The sequence below is a fragment of the Natrix helvetica genome (assembly GCF_964273705.1).
Source record: "Natrix helvetica genome assembly, chromosome: 5".
NCBI classification, from domain to species: Eukaryota; Metazoa; Chordata; class Lepidosauria; order Squamata; family Natricidae; genus Natrix; species Natrix helvetica.
The window spans coordinates 29,344,625-29,365,010 of NC_138551.1; the positions used below are offsets into that span (position 1 = coordinate 29,344,625).

At 41.2% G+C, this 20,386-nt stretch overlaps 1 protein-coding gene across 1 annotated transcript; it reads right to left on the minus strand.

The window, feature by feature from the left end:
- Positions 1 to 7,109: 7,109 nt before the first annotated feature.
- LOC309392441 (arylacetamide deacetylase-like) lies at positions 7,110 to 17,962 on the minus strand. Its single transcript, XM_081953669.1, has 5 exons — positions 17,748 to 17,962; positions 12,129 to 12,351; positions 10,862 to 10,931; positions 10,011 to 10,182; positions 7,110 to 9,207 (listed from the first exon to the last, which is right to left on the minus strand). Exons 1-5 carry the CDS (start codon positions 17,883 to 17,885, stop codon positions 8,599 to 8,601), a joined length of 1,212 nt encoding a protein of 403 aa, XP_081809795.1. The 5' UTR covers positions 17,886 to 17,962; the 3' UTR covers positions 7,110 to 8,598.
- Positions 17,963 to 20,386: the final 2,424 nt, after the last annotated feature.

Below are 20,386 nucleotides of genomic sequence, written 5' to 3' on the forward strand. Positions count from 1 at the left end.
TTTACAGAATGTAAATCAATAGAAAAACCCTATGATTTGACCAGTAGTGTTCAAGGGCAGTCTCATTGCAGTAGTCAGACCAGCAGGAATATGAATGATTGTATGAAGTATCCCATAATCTTGGAAATGTTGTTTGGTATGCTAAATGTTACAGATTATATGCAGTGAATGCAATTTCCTGCATTTGCACAGCACTAGGCTTAGATTTTCACAATGTTGTTCCTAGTAATTTATTCTGCATATCCCTTAATTAAATAAGATGTCTGTATACAATATTGGCATGTTCCCTTCCCAAACAAAATTTTGAGCCATTGACATCTCTGTACTCCATTTTTATTTGTGGCTTCATAGATTAAAATTAAAACATTGCCTTAAATTGGCAAATGAGAGCACTTTCTTCCAAGGAAACCCCTTAGACTTTCCTAAGAGATCTCCTAACCAATATTGTAAGAATACCTGCTGATAATGATCCCATGAATTGTGGGAGCAATGGTTAAATGAAAGGGGTTTTTTTAAAGGCAAGGGCAGATTAATTGGTGAGAAATGAAATAATGTTAGCAAACTCAATTATTCTTGGCAATGAATTATAAAGAAAAATATTAAAATTAAATATGCAGATTGATCTTTTCTAAAGCTTGAAGGTTGTGACTGAAATACATACCACCTGCTGAAGCACAGAGCAATTTGAATATATTGTACTCCCAATCGTAACATTATCCAAACCCACACAGGATCCAAAGGATCTGGTGCTCTTCCAGTGAGTTTTTGGGTGAAAGCCATAGATTTCAAAATGAATACATTTGCTGTATAGCCAGCCAGATGATAAATAAAATATTAGTCTACTGATATTTGCCTTGTCTTGATCTCATAGCCCTAGCTGTTATCTCCTTATGAAAAAAAAAGTTTAACACTCTACCTTAAAAAAATAAACCCAATAGAAAAAAAAACTGTTGAAATGCACTAAGACACAAACACATATCTGCAGGTGTTGGAATAATTTATAATGGAAAATGTTCCTTCCCACTCAAAAAATTCTAATAACATTGTCCCTAAATTAATAAAAAATAATCTCTCAACCACCAAGAGGCAGAATAATATCAGAAATAACCTGTTGTCCTTTGACTGATGCAAAGGATTTTTTTTTTCAAGTGTATTAATACTTCATTAAATAGTCTGTCAACAACCTTGATAGTTTTAGATAGCTGGCCAAATCCATGAACATATATTTTAAAGTTATTCTTGAACAGCCATAGCTATGCAGAAGAAAATAATGAAAAATGAACATGTTCACCCAAACTGTAACAGGAGATTTGTAAGGTAGCAGGAAGCAATCAAACACAGAAACACAGAGAAACTTCTAGATGAAATGAATAGAGAAGAAGTGGTGTAAAGGTTTTAATTTTTTAAATTGTTTTCTTCCAAAGCAAGGTTTTCCCTTACTTTGGAAGCAAGGAAAATCTTGCTTTGGAAAAAAAATTGGGCAATAAAATCTCAATTTTATTAAAATTCTATCTCAGTTTTGCTCAGTCTTAATTTTTAGATGGCATACATATTGATTCTTTATTGCACTCCTTTTCTTTTCAGTGTATTGTCCGTCAGTTTTATTCTATGCGATTATAAATTAGTTCTTAATGAACTCTACAATTATAGATATTCCTCATTTAATGACCACTTCTTCAGCAACTGTTTGAAATCACAGCAGTGCTGAACGAGTGGTACTTATGATTGGTCCCATGGTGACAATTGCCATTTGCAACCTTCCTGCTATTCTGGGAGGAGTTTGACTCTGTTGCCCCCGAGGATTTGGACAGGTTGCGTGGACGGCTGCGACCCACCACATGTTTAACGGACCCGTGCCCCTACTGGCTGGTACTGGCAGCCTGGGAGGTGACACGAGGCTGGCTCCTGGGCCTGGTGAATGCCTCATTGGGTGAGGGATACTTACCAACCGCCTTGAAAGAGGCGGTGGTGAGACCCTTGCTCAAGAGACCTTCGCTCGACCCAATGGAGCTAGCTAATTATCGTCCAGTCTCCAACCTCCCCTTCTTGGCGAAGGTTGTTGAGAATGTGGTGGCGCAGCAATTTCCATGACACCTAGACGAATCCGACTATCTAGACCCACGCCAGTCCGGCTTCCGACCTGGGCACAGCACTGAGACAGCCTTGGTCGCGTTGGTTGATGATCTCTGGAGGGCCAGAGATAGGGGTTGTTCCTCTATCCTGGTCCTATTAGACCTCTCGGCGGCTTTTGATACCATCGACCATGGTATCCTATTGCGCCGGTTGGAGGGGATGGGAGTCGGAGGCACCGTTTTGCGGTGGTTCGGCTCCTACCTCTCCGACCGGAAGCAATGTGTGTTGACAGGGGGGCAGAGGTCGTCCCTGAGGCCACTCACTTGTGGGGTGCCACAGGGGTCGGTCCTCTCGCCTCTCCTGTTCAACGCATATGTGAAGCCGCTGGGTGAGATCATCCGTGGTTTTGGGGTTGAGTACCATCTTTACGCTGATGATACTCAGCTGTACATTTCAACCCCAAACCACCCCAACGAGGCTGTCGAAGTGATGTCCCGGTGTTTGGAAGCCGTCGGGGTCTGGATGGGGGACAACAGACTCAAACTCAACCCCTCCAAGACCGAGTGGCTGTGGGTACCGGCACCTCGGTTCAGCCAGCTGACTCCATCGCTGGCCATAGGGGGCAAACAACTGTCCCCCGTGGAGCAGGCGCGCAATTTGGGCGTCCTCCTCGATGCCCGGCTGTCAATGGAGGACCATGTGGCAGCCGTGGCAAGGGGGGCGTTCCACCAGGTCCGCCTGGTGCGCCAATTGCGCCCCCTACTGGACCGGAGTGCCCTGCGCACGGTCACTCATGCGCTGGTGACGTCTCGCCTGGACTACTGCAATGCCCTCTACATGGGGCTTCCCTTGGGACGCATCCGGAGACTGCAGCTAGTTCAGAACGCAGCCGCGCGGGTTATTATGGGAAGTACACGTTACTCCCACGTAACACCTCTCCTGCGCGAGCTGCACTGGCTACCTGTGGCCTTTCGGGTGCGTTTCAAGGTATTGATCACCATCTTTAAAGCGCTCCATGGCATAGGACCTAGTTATCTGCAGGATCGCATCCTACCACACACGTCCCTGCGACCTATCCGCTCACACAGGGAGGGGCTCCTCCTGGTGCCGTCTGCTAGGCAATGCCAGCGGGCGACACCTAGGAGTAGATCCTTCTCTGTGATGGGCCCAACCCTCTGGAATGACCTCCCCCCAGACATTCGAACTACCACCGACCTCCGTTCCTTCCGGCAAAAGTTAAAGACTCACCTATTTCAATCAGCTGGCCTGACACTTTCTTAGTTTTACCTCCCGGGGATTTACTTTATTTTAATTGGGTTTGGGGTTTTAATTGTGATGTTTTTAGGATTAGAATATATTTATTTCTTAGTACAGCCTATCTCCCCCTCCAAATGTATCTTAAATGTATTTTATTATTATGACTGATTTTATTTGTATTGACTGTACACCGCCCCGAGTCCCTTTCTGGGAGAGGGGCGGTCTAAAAATCTAAGAAATAAATAAAATAAATTCCTACAAGCAAAGCCAATAAGTTGCTTGTACTCTGCCATGCTCAGCAGTAGATATGGGGGACTCTCATAGCGATTCTCCCTATGTCTTGGCACTTGACATCTGACAGCACATCAGAACGCCTAGATCTCTAGTGTTTCCCGTGTTTCTCAGCAAAAAAGGCAAGGGATTTTACCTTCTTTTGACCTTGCTCCTAAGAATATGCAATCTCACTGATTCAGGAGTGGAATGTTTATTTGTTTTTATCATGCCTTTAATATTTTATAAGTAACTTCAACTTTCCATCTTTCATTCCTACAGTGGGATTATAACTCAAAGTCTCTTGATTTCTAGACCAATATCTTAACATCAAATGTCCAGAAAGGTCTACAATATTCCATTTCCTTTCATGTCTAGGACAGCACAAACCACCTCCAGTTCAGAGGATTTATTTCTGGAAGCTGTTAGGAATGTAAGCTAACAGTTGGGTTAGCAATATATAAAACCAGATGGTAGTACTGTAGCTTTAAGTACTGCTATAATGTGATTGGTTGCTGTTACCTCAAGCAGCCATAAGAGGGAGCCCAGAATGACTGTTTGTTAGACGCTGATTGGTGGATATATCGTAAGTTACTGTGTTTTTGCTACTGTTAGCTGCTTTGTGTGGTAAACTGATTATTTGATACTGTGTTCGAAGGATCATTCCTTAACTGAGAATATTGATAACTGACTGACTGAGCCATGTATGACTTGGACTGTAAATTGAACTCTGAATACCTCTATATTTCCATGTAGTAAACTACTATTATTTATCCTATTTGGTGTCACTGTATGCTGGTTTGTGTGTGTTCTTCCATACCACTCATATTACGCTTCTCTGCACACTCGCTCTCCTAACAGGGAGCTTACTTACTTAACATACAGCATAGTGCAGTGATGACGAACCCTTTTTGGCTCGCGTGCCACAAGTGGGGGAAGCGCAGGGGGGTCGTGTGCAGGCGTGCCGCACCCATAATGCAATACGTGACCGCCCAGGGCACATGCACGCACTACAGGCGCGACACCCCACTTTTACATTCTTTTTTGCCCTCCCCAGGCTCCAGATGCTTTATAGGAGTCTGGGGAGGGTGAAAGAGCCCCCCCGCCCTCCCCAGAGGCCCTCTGGAGGTTTCAGGGACCATCCGGAGGCTTTCCTGAAGCCTTTGGAATGCTTAAAACGACCCTCTGAGCAAACTGGAAGTGACTTCTGGTTTGGTCAGAGGGTTGTTCTGAGCACTCCGAAGGCTTCAGGGACCGTCCGGAGGCTTCCCTGATGCCTTTGGAGTGCTCAAAACGACCCTCCGAGCAAACTGGAAGTGACTTCTGGTTTGGTCAGAGGGTTGTTCTGAGCACTCCGAAGGCTTCAGGGACCGTCCGGAGGCTTCCCTGATGCCTTTGGAGTGCTCAAAACGACCCTCCGAGCAAACTGGAAGTGACTTCTGGTTTGCTCGGAGGGTCGTTTTAAGTGTTCTGAAGGCTTTAGGGACCATCCCGAGGCTTCCCTGATGCCTTTAGAGTGCTTAAAAGGATCCTCCGAGCAAACCGGAAGTCACTTCCGGTTTGCTCGGAGGTTCGTTTTAAGCGTTCTGAAGGATTCGGGGAAGCCTCCGGATGGTCCCTGAACCCTCCGGAAGGCCTACGGGGGGCGGGGGTTCTTTTCGCCCTACCCAGGCTCCTATAAAGTCTCTGGAGCCTGAGAAGGGCGAAAAATGGCTTTAAAAAAGGGTGAACTTAGCTGGCCAGCGCGTGTATGTGCGCTGTCCAGCTGACAGGACAGCGCCTTGCGTGCTCTGACAAATGGCTCTGCGTGCCACCTCTGGCACGCGTGCCATAGGTTCGCCATCACTGGCATAGTGTCAGCTTTAGGAAAGACCAATCTGCATATTTAATGGCTTTAAAAGGGGTGAACTCAGCTGGCTAGCATGTGCATGCGCGCTGGCCATCTGACAGGACAGCGCCTTGCCATAGGGTCGCCATCACTGGCATAGTGTCTCTAAGGAACAGCATCAACCAGGGAAGGTTGTGATAGGATGTCTAACAGATCCTGTGAATATGGACACCAAAGCATGACCATTTCAGAAGGAAGCAGAGCTGTTACAGAAAAGCTTCTCTGACCCCAAGGAAGAGGGGAAAAGCTGTGAAAGAAACTTGGAATAATCCCACACATTAGTTACAATAGGGATGAATTAAAATAGATTAACTTTGGCAAACTTTCAAAATTCTGTTACTTTATGCTACCAGCAATAAAGACAAGATTCTGTTATTCTAATCCTATAAGAAGAATAGTTTTAGAATCCATCCCTTAGGTTTAAAAATCTGTTCTGTCTTAAAGAATTGACATCAATCTTGCAAGTCTGCAAGTACTTCTCTTCCCCCCATCCCAACTGCCTTTATTTATAAGAGAACCTGGGAGGGCAAAATCTGCAATATTTTCTCAAATTAACTTTTTGCTTCTGACTTAGATTTCTTGGTCTTGGTTTTGGCTGCTTCCTCCTATTCCCCAAAAATATTCTCACCACCCATTAAAACAATAGCTGGTATTGGAATAGTTCATTCTGGGTCTCATTTCATTCAGATATTCAAGATGATTTACAAACTATCTCTGTACAGGGAGTCCTCAACCTATGATCATAACTCAGACCAGAATTATGGTTGTAATTCATGCCAGTCATTAAGAGGATCATCACATGACTGACCTGATTTTATGATATTTGTTGATGTGGTCATTAACCAAATTGCCATAGTTGTTGAGTGAATACTATGGTTGTTAAGCAAAGCCTTTGTCTGCAATTAATCATACAAGCTTAGAGTTGTAGAAGAATATTTAGGCTATAGAATCGAGTCCACAGTTCAGTGCAGGAGTTCAAATGAAAGGATTCTCAAGAGATAGTATTATGACTTCTTCCTAAACACAGCCAATGAAAGGCAACCCATTCTTTGCATTGCAGTTGGTTCCAGGACTGAATTGACTTTATATTAAGAATTTTTCCTCTAACATTTAATCAGAATTTTAGATTCTCCAAATTAAGACCATTTTACTGCAGTCTGTCTTTAAAATGGTAGAGAACTTATCTTGACCTTCTATGATACTTTAGATACCTTGACATTCTATATCCCTGCTCAGCTATTTTTCACAAATCAGAGTGGGGAAAAAGGAAATAAAAAGGTGATAATTCACATAAAAATGCAATTACTGGTTATTCTTAAACAAATTAAACAATCAGTCTTTAATTGCACAGAAGAAAAACTTTGCAATAGTTGCTATCTCTTTAAAAAGAAGCAAAATATCCCATCTATCCTAGCTGCTCATACAATTTTATCATGAGATAAACTTTTAATTTTTCATTATTAAATGAGAGAGAGAGATGTATAAAATAACACTCAAGTAGAGAACCAACAACAAAAGCAAACATGCAATTTCTCCTTCAGTTTAAGAACCCTTATTGACATCAACTAAGTGTCAGCGTTCCAAATATCATGCAGAATTAAATCAGAATCAAAGACAAAGCTTCCTTAAAGTTCCAATTTAATAAGACAGACATGTTGGCATTGTGCTATGAAATCCCAAATCTGATTTGCTTCCTGGGATTCCACCCAGTTGAAAGTTCATGATCTATCCCCACACCCATAATTCATCACATGTTCCAATCATCATCTTCCACGCTGGCATCTACACCCCTCTGCTTCCGGTCAGGTGTCGAGGTGCGGAGACAAAAGATGACCTTGGCTTCTATAAAAGAATGACAACATACATTCCACAATCCTACTCCTTTCTATTGCCCCCTCCCAACTACTACACTAATGAAACACATAGGAAATTATAAGAAAGTGTGGCAGGCCAAAGATTCTTAAAGGAACCTCTGCAGGCCTGACACTAAGTTAGAGTATTGACCATTCTTAAAGATAGACAGTTATCTATATATAAGTAATAATAATAAAGTATAGAAACAATTGTAATAGTACAGAGATAATAGAAGCATAATGCTTGTATAGATATAATTGTAATAATATAGAATAATATATGGTAATAAGATAGAAATAATAGCAATAGATAAAAATACAGAATAGAGGTAATAGGAAGCACACATATATTTGTCTTAGGAATAGGAAGCACACATATATTTGTCATATCGAAAGTCTAGCACATTTTTTTATATTTCTTGAGTTTGGGTCAATCTAATTGAATATGGTTTAAAAAAGAATCTTTAACACACACCCAAATTACAATCCCATCTGAAATAGATCTAGATAATCTAGTTCCTTTACAGTGCTCTAGTTAAAGCCCTACCATTTTTGGATTGTCTCTCCTAAAAAGAGAAAATTGGAGATTGATTAAATAAGCTGTCTCTAAGGAAGCCTCCTCAGGAGCATAGCTACCCAGCAACTCACAATGGGAAGTAGTATTGAAGTACTATTTGTACATTTGTGGCATAATATATCTCATAGAACAAGTCAACTTGAATCAAAGATAAATTTATAGGCACTATCACACCCATTTCCTTTGACACCATCCATGCAAAATCCAATCAAGAGAAACCAAGAGGTTTTATTCATGAAATGCTACTCAAGAACTTACAATTGTCTGCACCCAGATATTCACACTGATACTTCCCAAAAGGAACAAGTTACCTTAAAAATCCCACTGGAACACATTTGACAGGTGCCCAAAAAGTGTAGAAATGAATCATGGCTTTTAAAGCAATCCTGAATAACATCAAGATTCAAGTCTATAACTTCACAAATAAAATGGTGAAAAGCTTTATTTTTCATTTTAAATTATTAATCATTTAATGGTTACACAAGTCCCCCCCCCATATTCTACCAAGCTTCTCATACTTATTCAAACAGCAGGAAACAAGAGATCCTATATCAAGTATAATAACTGCGGAATTAGAGTGTCAAGTTTATTGACCAAAAGGATAATGTCCCTGAAAAAAATAAATTGAATGAAACTGAATGAATCCAGGCCAACCATTTTCAGGTGGTAGAGGTGTATTTTCACAGGTTCTTATTCAGCCACTCAATGTAGTTGTTAGCCATTCTGTGTCCTATATTTAGGGCAAAAGGGCCTGTAATAAATAATACACCACCATGAAAAGCATTGTCAACATGTTCGTGTGCTACTTTAACTCCTGCTTCCCTAAGACGGGAAACATAAATGATTCCATCATCCCTTAAGACATCATATTGACAAGTGAGGACATATGTAAGTGGTAAGCCCCGGAGCTTGATGTCCTCAACTAAAAGTGGTGCCAGCCTTGGATCCACTAAACCTGGATATTTGTGTCCAGTTTTGGAATTTCTATGTGATGGGTCAGTGTAAATGTGGCCTTTTTTAAATCTTTCAGGTAGCCACGTACTCCAGTTTACAAATGTAAACAAATGGTTGAACTCCACAGGAACATGTTGGTTGGTCTCTAAAGCTTTGGAAAAAGAGTCATCTGATATAATGTATTCACTGAGGAATCTGTTTGTTAATGTTTTAGGCAGAATTGGCATGTTTTTATTATCCTGATAGGATGGCAATTTCAGATCAATAGTCTGAAGAACAGGATACAATAAAGCTTGAATCTTGAATCTAGTTCTGACATCAGGGTCATCTAAAAGCTAGAAAAGAAAAGTATTAATTAGAAATATTTTTCCTGAGAAAGATGGACTATTTAATATGTTTCGTATTTCATAATATAAGCAAAATAACTATTAAAATTTCAAAGCTTATACATTTTATATCTCTTATGCAAAATTATAGAGGAAAACCCCTAACTGATATGTTTTTCATAGTATTTGTAATCTGGCACTTTTTTACAGCAATGACTTTTGAGGAAAATTGCAAATAAAATACTGGAAGTTATTTTACTTTATTGGTATTGTTGAGCTCGCTTTATTCTTGAAATGGGGCTAAAGTTACATTTTTCACAATGAAATAACCATTGTGAAGGTGCCATCTAGTGGATTTCCTCCTGAACCAATTGTCTTCTTGGGCTTCATTGCAACCATGGTAGATGGCCTGCATGCCACTTCTTGCTCCGGGCAAATCAGCAAACTAGGACTTTCTTTTAAAATAGTAGATACCCAGTTTTACTCATCTAATGCAAAAAGGCCCAGCAGTTGCCCTGATTGCTAATTGCTGCAGCTAGTTCTTATTTTTACCCCATGGTGATATGCTGCATGATAATTTCAGACAGTCGGGTTTCAATTTACATGCATAATTCTATGATCCACCATTTTGGACTCCTTAGAAGATCCTGAATCTTTCAGAGTTATTAAAATTTATGACTTCCTACTCTTAGGTATCCAGTGTGAAAAGCCCCAAGGTAAATAAACTAGTATCGGAATAGTTTGAGATAACAGAGATAAATAACATGTATAATTCCATTTTGGTTTATTACTTTCAAATGGGTAATTCTTACCTGGTGGGTTACAGCTGCAGCTAAGTTACCTCCTGCGCTGTCTCCTGCAATGGCGATGCGGCTTGGATCTACATTATATTTCTCCAGAATGCTGCTTTGTAGAAAGTATTTTGATACTGAGTACACATCTTCAAATGCAATGGGGAACCGATATTTTGGAGCTAGTCTGTAACTTTAGGGAATTAATTAAAAAGACAATGATAGAAATTTATATATTCCCTGTATTGCTAAAACAAAGTTAATTTATCACTAGATTTATACTATTGATACCAGATTTAAAAAGGTGGTTTTATTTGATGTAAAATTTGATTTTTTTTTTGAATTCCTGACTTATTTGTGTGCTAAATGATCAATAAAATTTATTTCCCTTTTACCGACTAATTCTAATCTGGTCTCTTTTGTTAGTAGAATAATTAAGCTTCATAGGAAGTTATGCTTTATGGAAGCTATAAATTGTATGGAATAATCTGAGACATAATAATCTTTAACTTTGAAAAATACCAAAAAGATTGTAAAATGTAGATTTTAGTCTGTAGAAATGATTTGTGCATTTCATTTTATGTATTTAAATATTATTATACCATCTTCCAATCATATTCTATTTGTTTACACTTTGCAAAAAGTATGAGGCAGTAAATGTAAAACTATATTAGCTATCCATTATAAATACAAAATAATACTTATAGCACAGCAAATGGAAGTAAGTATAATTTAGCAACCAATAACAATATATATTGGCCTTCAATGTGCCAGTTTGTGCTATTACCAACTATTAATTAATATTTTGTTAAGAGAAGAAGATTAGTAAAAGATTAATGAATGAAAATGTCTCCTTCAAAGACCATTCTTACTCGACTGACACCACAACAGCATTTAGTCTTTCTGATGTCCACCTTGATAAGAGGTCATAGGCTTTCATGGCTGTGAAAAATAAGTGACAAAGCATGTTTCATTACTCTTGCAATACCAATACACAGTGCATGCATCAAAAACAATATGGAACAAGGGCTTTAGACTACCACAAGAGTGAGCCTAGCATGTTACCATAGAAAGCTAAGAAACATCAAGCTCATTTTATGAATAGCAGAAATATTCCTGCTTCATTTCCTGTGAGGTTTGAAGTCCTAAGCCTACAAATTCTAATGTTTTCGGTTTCTTTTGGGATGGACTTTCTGGAAACTTTCCATGAATCTCTACTCGAATGTTTCCCAATCTTGGCAACTTGAAGATTAGTGCCAGTTCCCCAAATTTTACTGATTGAGGAATTCTGGGAGTGGAAATTAAGTTTGGGAGCATCATAAAATTATTGAGGCAGGGATAAATGGTTCTAATCTCTACCATTCAGGGATCTCTTGGAATGATATGGCTCCTGCTCAGGCTGCCAAGAAAAACTACCAAAGTAGAGAAGCAAGTAGTCAACAGGATGTGAAAATTTTTTTAAATGGGTTTTAAACATTCCCATCTTTAAGTTGATGTAGGAATACTTTTTCATCGATTAAGCAGTTTTCGTGTACCTGGGGTATGTCTTCCTTCATCTTTGTGAAGCTCAATGCTCTATCAGATGTGAAAGAAGTAGGATTTTTTTTTCTAATGGGAAACTAACATGCTACAACAAGGTAACAGCCTCCTTTATGTCTGAGAATCCCTACAACCCCTAAATTTATATCTAGCAAATGAAAATAATGGGATGGCAGCAGCTAAGTACTTCGTTTTCCCCTACCGCTCAGATTACATTGTAAATTAAAATTGGCAAACAGATAAACTGGCAAGAGCTAGAGAATTTGGAAGCCACAACCTCATCAATTTACCTTTTGACAATTGCGAATCTTGTACCTACAATGTGATTCATTTTGTGAGAATTATCAGGATGGTCTTAAAAATTCATTAATTAACCACTGACTCAAGAAGGTTGATATCTCTGTTATACCTCAATGAAAGCCCTGGGACGTCAGAATAAATCGATACATTTTTTATTAGAGATCCACAGTGGTGGGATAAAATACTTATGTTTACTTGTTGATCCTATACACCATCCACCTCCATGGATGAAAATCACTCCTCTTTTCAAGACATCTGACTGCTTTGTAGGAATGTAAAGAATAAAATACTTATGCTTACTTGCTGATCCTATACACCATCCACCTCCATGGATGAAAATCACTGCTCTTTTCAAGACATCTGACTGCTTTGTAGGAATGTAAAGACGTACTGGAACATGGCTAAATGCTGTGTCTGTTACAATGACTTTTTCATCAGATGTAGATGGTGTATATTCAACCATTGTGTACAGATTTATAACATCCATAAAGTGTCCAACACCCAACTTCTCCACAATTGTGGCCTGCAAAACAAATGAAATGTTAACATCCTTGTACTAAGCAAAGGCTTCATAGTACTCTAAACTCCATTTCTTTTTCAGTAAACAAGTGTTTCTCAATCTGTCCAGCAATTGCTAGGGGCCAGACAGGTGATCCATCAGAAGGGGCTCAGGGAAGAGCAAGATAGCACCTGACTGGAATCCACAAGGACCATAATAACAATATGGTTAATGAGCTAATCTAGCACTCACACAGTAAATACACTGAAAGAGGCTGATATGCACCAGACACAGATGTGAGGGAGGAAAATATCATGAAAGTATCATACAAAAAAAAAAAAAGAATTATTTTTGCTTCAAAGAAAGACCAGCATCTGTTGCCCTGGAGAGGACACCATGAGATTTCAGAATTCCTCTGGCTGAATAACATAAAAGCTGGACGAGGCACATTGAAAGCTCAAGTCCTGCTATATGACATCTTCTACAAGGACTCAATTTATAACACGTAACCAGTGGTGGGTTTCAATTTTTTTTAGAAACTATTCTGTAGGTGTGGCCTGTTTTGTGGGAGTGGCTTGGGGTGGGGGTCATGTGACCCGATGGGAGTGCTTTGGCGATCATGTGACCATATGGGAGTGGCTTGGCAGTCATGTGATCAGGTGGGCATGGTCTACTTATAAAATGTGGTGAAACTCACTTAACAAGGCTCTTACTTAGTAACCAAAATGTTGACTCAGAAACTGCCGAAAGACAGGAGGGGGAGGGCTGGTTTGAATGTGGATGAGTGGGTGGTTTAGTGGCTTGCCTTCTTGGTAATTCAGGAGGGGAGAGAAAGAAAGGAGGCATGCAATAGCCGAGGGCATGGCCTCTCTGAAGGGGGGGGGGAGGTTCTTTACAAAGACCAGCTTCTTTCCTTCCCTCCTGCGGCTAGAAAACAGACATTTTCACACTGGTAAAAGAAGCACAATCCCAAACAGTCAGTTCCAGCTCCCCCTTCCCCAAGCATGTCCCGTTTGTTAGATACTTGTACTAACTGCAGTGGTTTCCACCAAGGTCCTCTTTTCCGGCAGGAACAGACGTTTAATCCTATTGGTTGAAGGGTCTGACAGTGATAGGCATCACCGGCCCTCGCACTTACATCCTAGATCTCAAGGACGGTAGGAATTGGAGAAGGCATATTGACCAACTCCGTGGCCGCCTCTCCAACTCCACCCTTAGACAACCAGAGGTAACTCCTGCATGAGTTAGCCAAACCCCTACCCAAACAAAGCAAACACCCTCTTCTTCCATGGACAGCTCAAGCCCGGGAAACTTATCTGGTTTTGTTGCAGGCCCGCAACGAGCTCTGAGAGAACCAGCTCCAGAAGCTCCAGCCACGACCTGCGAAAGGTTCCAGGAGCTTCTACCACGTGGAGATGTGGAGCAAACAGGTCCGTCCGACCTATCCAAGGAAACACCTCCTACTGAACTGCGCAGGTCAGGCAGAGCTACCCAAAAGCCTGCCTACCTTCGTCACTACGTTACCAGTAGGATTGTTCCATCTACAAGGGGAGGGGCATTAGATTCTTGTACTAACTGCAGTGGTTTCCACCAAAGTCCTCTGTTTCGGCGGGAACAGAGGTTTAATCCTATTGATCAAAGGGTCTGACAGCACCCTATAAAAGGCTGCTGTCAGATTCAAGCTTCGCTGGTCTGTTCTCATTTGTTGTAGCTAATAAAGAGTTGTTGTTACCATTAAGCCTGTGTGTGCCTATCCATTACCCAATCTAACACTGTTGGTGCTGGAGCCGCTTTGCTGAATCCGGTGCTTCGGCAATGGCAAAAAGAGGCTGCCAGAGAAGCACTCAGCGATGGCAAAACAACATTCCCTCCCCCTCCAGAGAGCCCATGCCCTCAGCTATCACATGCTTCTTTCTTTCTCCGCCTGCCTGAATGAGCAAGGAAGGCAGGCCACTAACTCGCATGCTCGCCCACATTCAAACCAGTCCACCTCCTCCTGTTTTTCAGCATGGGCTCTCTGGAGGGAGAGGGAAGGTTCTTTCCAAAGACGGGCTTCTTTCCTTCCCTCCTGCAGCTGGAAATCAGACATTTTCACACCAGTGGCTGAAGCACAATCCCGGGCAGTCAGTTCTGGATCTCCATTTCACAAGCATGTCCTGTAGTTGCTGGAGCCGCTTTTGCTGAATCCGGTGTGGAAGCAGGACTCTTGCCATCACTGAGAGCTTCACTGGCAGCCACTTCTTGCCTTCACCGTGGTGCCAGATTCAGCAAAGCGGCTCCAGCACCAACAGTGTTACTCTTTTTTTCACCGGTACAGGGGCGTAGCCTCGAACCTTGCCTTACTGCCGCCTCCAGTCCAGCCTTGCGCAATCTCCCCACCACCCCACCGACCTGGGGACACTCCCAGCTGCACTTGGCATTCTCCTACTAATCCTTCCTGGCTGCACCCCAGAGCATCACATGGCGGAGGCGCACGGGCTGCTGATCACCCAGGGCCTGCCTGGACTCCTGGAGAGGAAAGATCAGCAGGAGAAAGTCAACTGCTGCTGGCAACAGAGCACAAAGGAGCAGCCGCCCAGCAACTGCCATGTCCCGTTGCAGGCACCCAGGGTGGCCACGATGTCCTGTCTCCCTGATGCCTCCAGCCACGCGCAACCTCCCTACCAATCCACTGATCTTGGAACACTGCTGGATGGCCTCTCCTTCCCTTCCTGTTGCCGGCTGCAGCCATGTCCAAGCAGCTGCTGTGCCCCCAGAAAAGTCACATGGAGGTGGCGCGTGGGCTGCTGATCATCCCAGGGCCTGCCTGGTTGCTTCTGGAGGGGCAGGAAGATGGGCAGATTTTCCCCCCTCCTCCCCAGCTGCCTGCAGCCACGGAGCCTCAGCTAGGCAGGCAAAGGAAGTGGGTTTGCAGGGCAAGCACAGTGTTAGATGGCCGGGACAAGTGAGCAAGCAAGCGAGTGATGACCAGGTGGGCGGGGGAAGCAAACGGGAGGTGGGGTGGGCAGGCTGGCAGAGGCAGCAATCCGGTATGAGGCCTCCGGAAGAAGGCGTATGGGAAGGTATGATAAATTTCACCAACTGGTACGCCCGTACCAGTGCGAACTAGATGAAACCCACCCCTGCACCTTACCTAATAAAATATCGGGGAAATAGTGACCTTTTTCAAGTGCAACTAATATTATCAGGTCAATATGAAGTAGTTTCTCTGAATGTGGCCAACTTCTACCATCCGGTATGTAAAGTTAGGCAAATTGTCCACTGTTAATCCAGCACCAATGCAATATATTATTCTGTCTGCCTTTATTTTTATTTCTTACTATTATTCCTCTTGTTTTTAATGCTCATCTGTGACCATAATAAAAATCGATGGAATACTTAGCAATGCTGAATAGCACACATAGAACCTTTGAATCTTTGGACCTGCAAGAATTATTACATTTTAATTCAGATTTGTTTCCCCTGAAAGGTGGGTAACATGGGTGTCCCTCCTTGTGTTATCCTCACAACAACCCTCTGAATTAAGAGTGAGTGATTGGTTATTGTATTTGAATATTGTCTAAATCTATCACCTTAACTTTAGCTGACTTTTGGAACTTAGAAGTTAGGTATACAGCATAGTACTAAGCACTGGGATAATCAGCCACCAACAGCACAGCTGCCCCAAAGCACATGTTATATGTTCATTCAGCTTATCCACAAAACAATTTTCTCCTGATTTTAATTATTTTAATCATCAAGCCTCTGTGTACATTTCTTGGCACAAACTACTTTACTTTACTCTATTCCCACCTACTCTCACTTTGAATGGTATCTTTCTTCCCTGTCTGACAAATGACTCTCTTCTACTTTTTATCCTGGCTCTCCTTTTATGCCTTATTCTCATGATCTCCTACAACATGACAAGTGTTTTGGGTAAGGGAGAAACACTGGCCTGAGAAATACTTTGGTCTTGTAAAATGGCTTCAGCTTATACTTAAAAAGCACTGACCTGGTCGGGGGGACGGGGGGAAGGACAAATGTAGAAAAAGATTTTGCAGTTGGATAAAGCAGAAGTGAACTCTCAAGAAAGATTGCAAAAAGACGGAAGAATCCCTGCAGAACTAATGATTTACTACTACTATATCTTCTACTAATAGATAAGGCAAAGAGTACTCTGGGTAGAACCAAGGGAAGGGTATTATTGCTCTGGGACATTGTTATTGGACTACCCTTGTAACATTACTTTATAAATTGCACTTGCCAAACAGGTAGAATAAACTTGGCTCAAATCAAATCACTCGCTGAAAAGGGCAAGCTACTTGTTTTCTTTCCCTTTGCAACCACCCACAGGTAGATGAAAACTGATATGCCCCAGATTCAGTCCCAGCGAAGATGTTTGCACACCTCAACAGAAAAATAGAAGGCTAATCATGTAGCAGCATGCAAAAGGACTAACCCGTTTCAGTGCACTGGGTGTACATGAACAGCTAAAATGCAGAAACAAAATATATTAAACAATGAGTATTTACTCTAAGATTCCCTATTTGGGATGACTTGTGGAAGCCAAAGAAATACATATAAGGATTTCCCTCTCTGTATGCAGGCACAGAATAAAACAAACAGACAAAATACATTACCTGCATTACCAGTTAAGCATTGCCATTTGAAAATAATGAGACGGTGAGGAAAAAGAGTGCAAGAATTTACTCAGTTCAGCATAATAGTTACATAAGATAAGAAGTGAAAGAAATTTCTTTCTTTCTCTTTTTCCCCCCTAGCATTTGCCTGGAAGTGCAGAGTCTATTTTATTCTGGATCAACCAAGAATTGATCCATTTAGTTACAGCAGGAATTGATTGCACAGCTGGTTTCTATGCCTAAGGGTGGTCTAGAATTCACTCTCCTGATTTCTAGCTTAGTCCCTTAACCACTAGAATCGATCCGTTTAGTTACAGCAGGAATTGATTGCACAGCTGGTTTCCATGCTGAAGGCTGGTCTAGAATTCACTCTCCCAGTTTCTAACTTAGTGGCTTAACCTCTAAATCAAACTGGTTATCTCGGAAGTCTGAAAAGTACACTATATCCAATATTTAAAAAAGCATCCTGCTCAGAGTCTAATGTTTGGGAAGAAAATATTTTGTAAAAGAATACGTTTCTAAAATATAGAAAGGAAGTTGCTACTGCTTTTATTATACTTTTAATATATGAAATTATATCCATAAAAGTTGTAGAAAAATACATACATTCCATATCTCTATCCCCTCCCCCCTAATATTCAGTATCTGCTTTCAGTATGACGAGTCTTCACTTTACAGATCATTAGTGGTCTTATTTCGTGGTTGTTTTTTTCTCCGGCATTATCTTATTTCCCTAAAAGCACAACTTTCACCTTCAAGCTTTCTCAGGCATAAGCATATGAAATAAATGTTTCAACTTACCACATGAATTAGGCTTCTAAAGCTAGCATCTAAAAGCATCAGCTTCCAGGGTTCCTCCACATTCTCTGGTAAAGGCTGGTAGATGTAGTAGGCTACCAAAGTTGAAGCTACCAGAAGGTAGAAGAATTTTCCTCCCATCTTTTATTCCGTCTACTTTATTCAACTCTCGCTTTCACTGACTAATCTCAGGAGGATTTCGCTACTGACAAGTCAGCTGATGAAGCATTTCACTTGATCTAAATAGTAAAATTAGTGCCAGAGGCATTTTGTTAAATATTCACCAATTTTCAGTTGATAGAACACATTTTGCTTTGGTGATTACAGGGTGAGAAAGTTCTTGATTATTAAAAAGCTTTGTTTTTTCAGGGAAACTGTTTCTATATTCAAATATTTAAGGATAACCGCACACTTTCTTTACTTTGCCCTGGAAGTTGCCTTTGAATTGCAGAACTGAAATTATAAATTGAAACATTGCAGGAGAGAAAATAGAATTTCTGGATTTACAGAATGCAAATCAATAGAAAAATCCTATAATTCATATTAATAAAATAAAGATGCCATCACACTGAGCAGTTTTCTTGTTTAAATAAGTGATTAGTTACTGCCTTCTTCTGAACTGTTCTCTTGCCTTTAATAAATAATATTCAATTGAAACATTAATTATTAAAATTAATTAATATTGAAATGTATTTAATAATATGCTTAGGATATCCTCTGCATTCTGCTAGCTATGTAGGACTAGATAAGAACAAATGTACTGTGGTTGAATGATGATGATGATTCAAAGTTATGTGAAATCACCATTAATATTTCTTTAGCTGATGTTGATCTTTATTCTTATTGACTACTTCCAAGAACCTAGGAAGTCAATACGTATTAGCATAGTATATGTATTGATTCAAGCAAAGTGCTTTTTGTGATTGACATAATTTTTGTCACATGTACAGATATTCTAAGTGCCACCCAAGACTTTCTGGTATGGCACTTAAAAACCCCCACATATTGATAAACTTGATTTGATTGAACCTTGATTAATATTATTATTAGTTTTCCCAACTCCCTGTCACTCTCCATGGTTTACAAATTGTTTAACATGTTATAAAGAAGAAAACAGCAAAAGATAAAAATGAAGGATAAAGATGCCAAGAATGACCAAACCCAATGAAAACAAAGAAACTCAAAAGGCAATTACACTTCTGGTCTCTGCAGGGGATGGACGTTTCGTCTGCCGCTTGTTTTCTCGGTGGGCTCCTTTTGGAACACAGGAGACCTTGGAGGGGACTCCTGCAGTACGGGCGGCTTACTGGAGCCCCCAGACTTGGCGGCAGCCGGCAGGGGTTTTTCCAGCTTTGCCCCAGGGGGCCAGGGAGCAGAAGGGGAGGCATGCTTGCCTCTTTGTCTAATGGATTCCAGAGGAAACAAGTTATTCAAAGGAAACGTGGCTGAAATGTTGGCTGTGCAGAATCCTTCCTAATCTCTTCAATTATTGGTAATGGATAAGCAGCAGGCTATCGTAAGTTTTTGTTCAATCTATTTTAAACCGAAGATTGGAGGGGGGAGTTTTTCTTTTCTAACCCCCCCCCTCGGACAAAGCGGCATTCAAACTCTCTCTCTCCACTCTAGATTGGAGAGAGAACAAAGGCTGACTTGCCACTCGAATTAACTATGTGAGAAAGACTAAAATCACAGTTGCAAGAGTGCTTGCTGAGCTGTTTTTAAAAAATTAAAACCTTTGCTCTTCTCCCTGCGGAAAGGAGGAGTCGAAATGGCTCCCCTCCGCTCTTGTTTCTGTACTTATAAATGAAGTCTGCTTTTTGAAACCACCCTGGGGAAAAAAGAAATGATTTTTGGCATCATTAATACCTCCCTCGAGGGTGCTCCAGATCTCTTCTGCTTCGTGGACCTTCTGGATTTGATTATTTGGTTTTTCCCTTTCTGCTGTACCTCTGTGTCTTGGAACAGTGAAGAACTGGCTTTTTAGTTTTGGATTTGCCTGTTGCCCTGGACCAGCCCGTCTGCGCACCCCGGCGACACCATTTTCTTTGAATAAGATCTACCATCTCTGAACTTAGACAATGGGACCTAAGAAACCCCCAACGGGCAAGTCATTTTCAGCCCCAGTTTCAGCGGCTTCCAGTCCAAGTACCCAGCAGCCGAAGATTACTTCATTGCTTCAAACAGAAGCTGCTGGAGAGAGTTCAAAAGAACTGTCTGTCAACCAAATGTTTCAGGAAATTATGAGAGGTCAAAACGAACTGAGGAAGGAAGTGGCAGACCTCAAAAATGAACTCAGAGGGGTACAACATAACACAGCAGAGAATAAACAGAGAATTGTAGTACTTGAGGAAGGCGCAGCTGGGATGGACGAAAGGGTTAAGGAGGTCCGAAAGGGAAATTTAGAACTGGAAAACTTTATGGCCAAAATAGAATTGGAAATAATGTCTTTTTTTCTCAGGCTCCAGAACCTACCAGAGACAGAAAATGAAGATCTTAAAGATATTATGAGCACAATTTTAGCAGAATACCTTAAGAGAAATAAAGAGTAGATGTGGGGGGATATGGACCTGGTCTATAGAATCAATTCAGCATATGTCAGAATTCATAATGTTCCAAGAGAGGTACACGTTAAATTTCTCAGG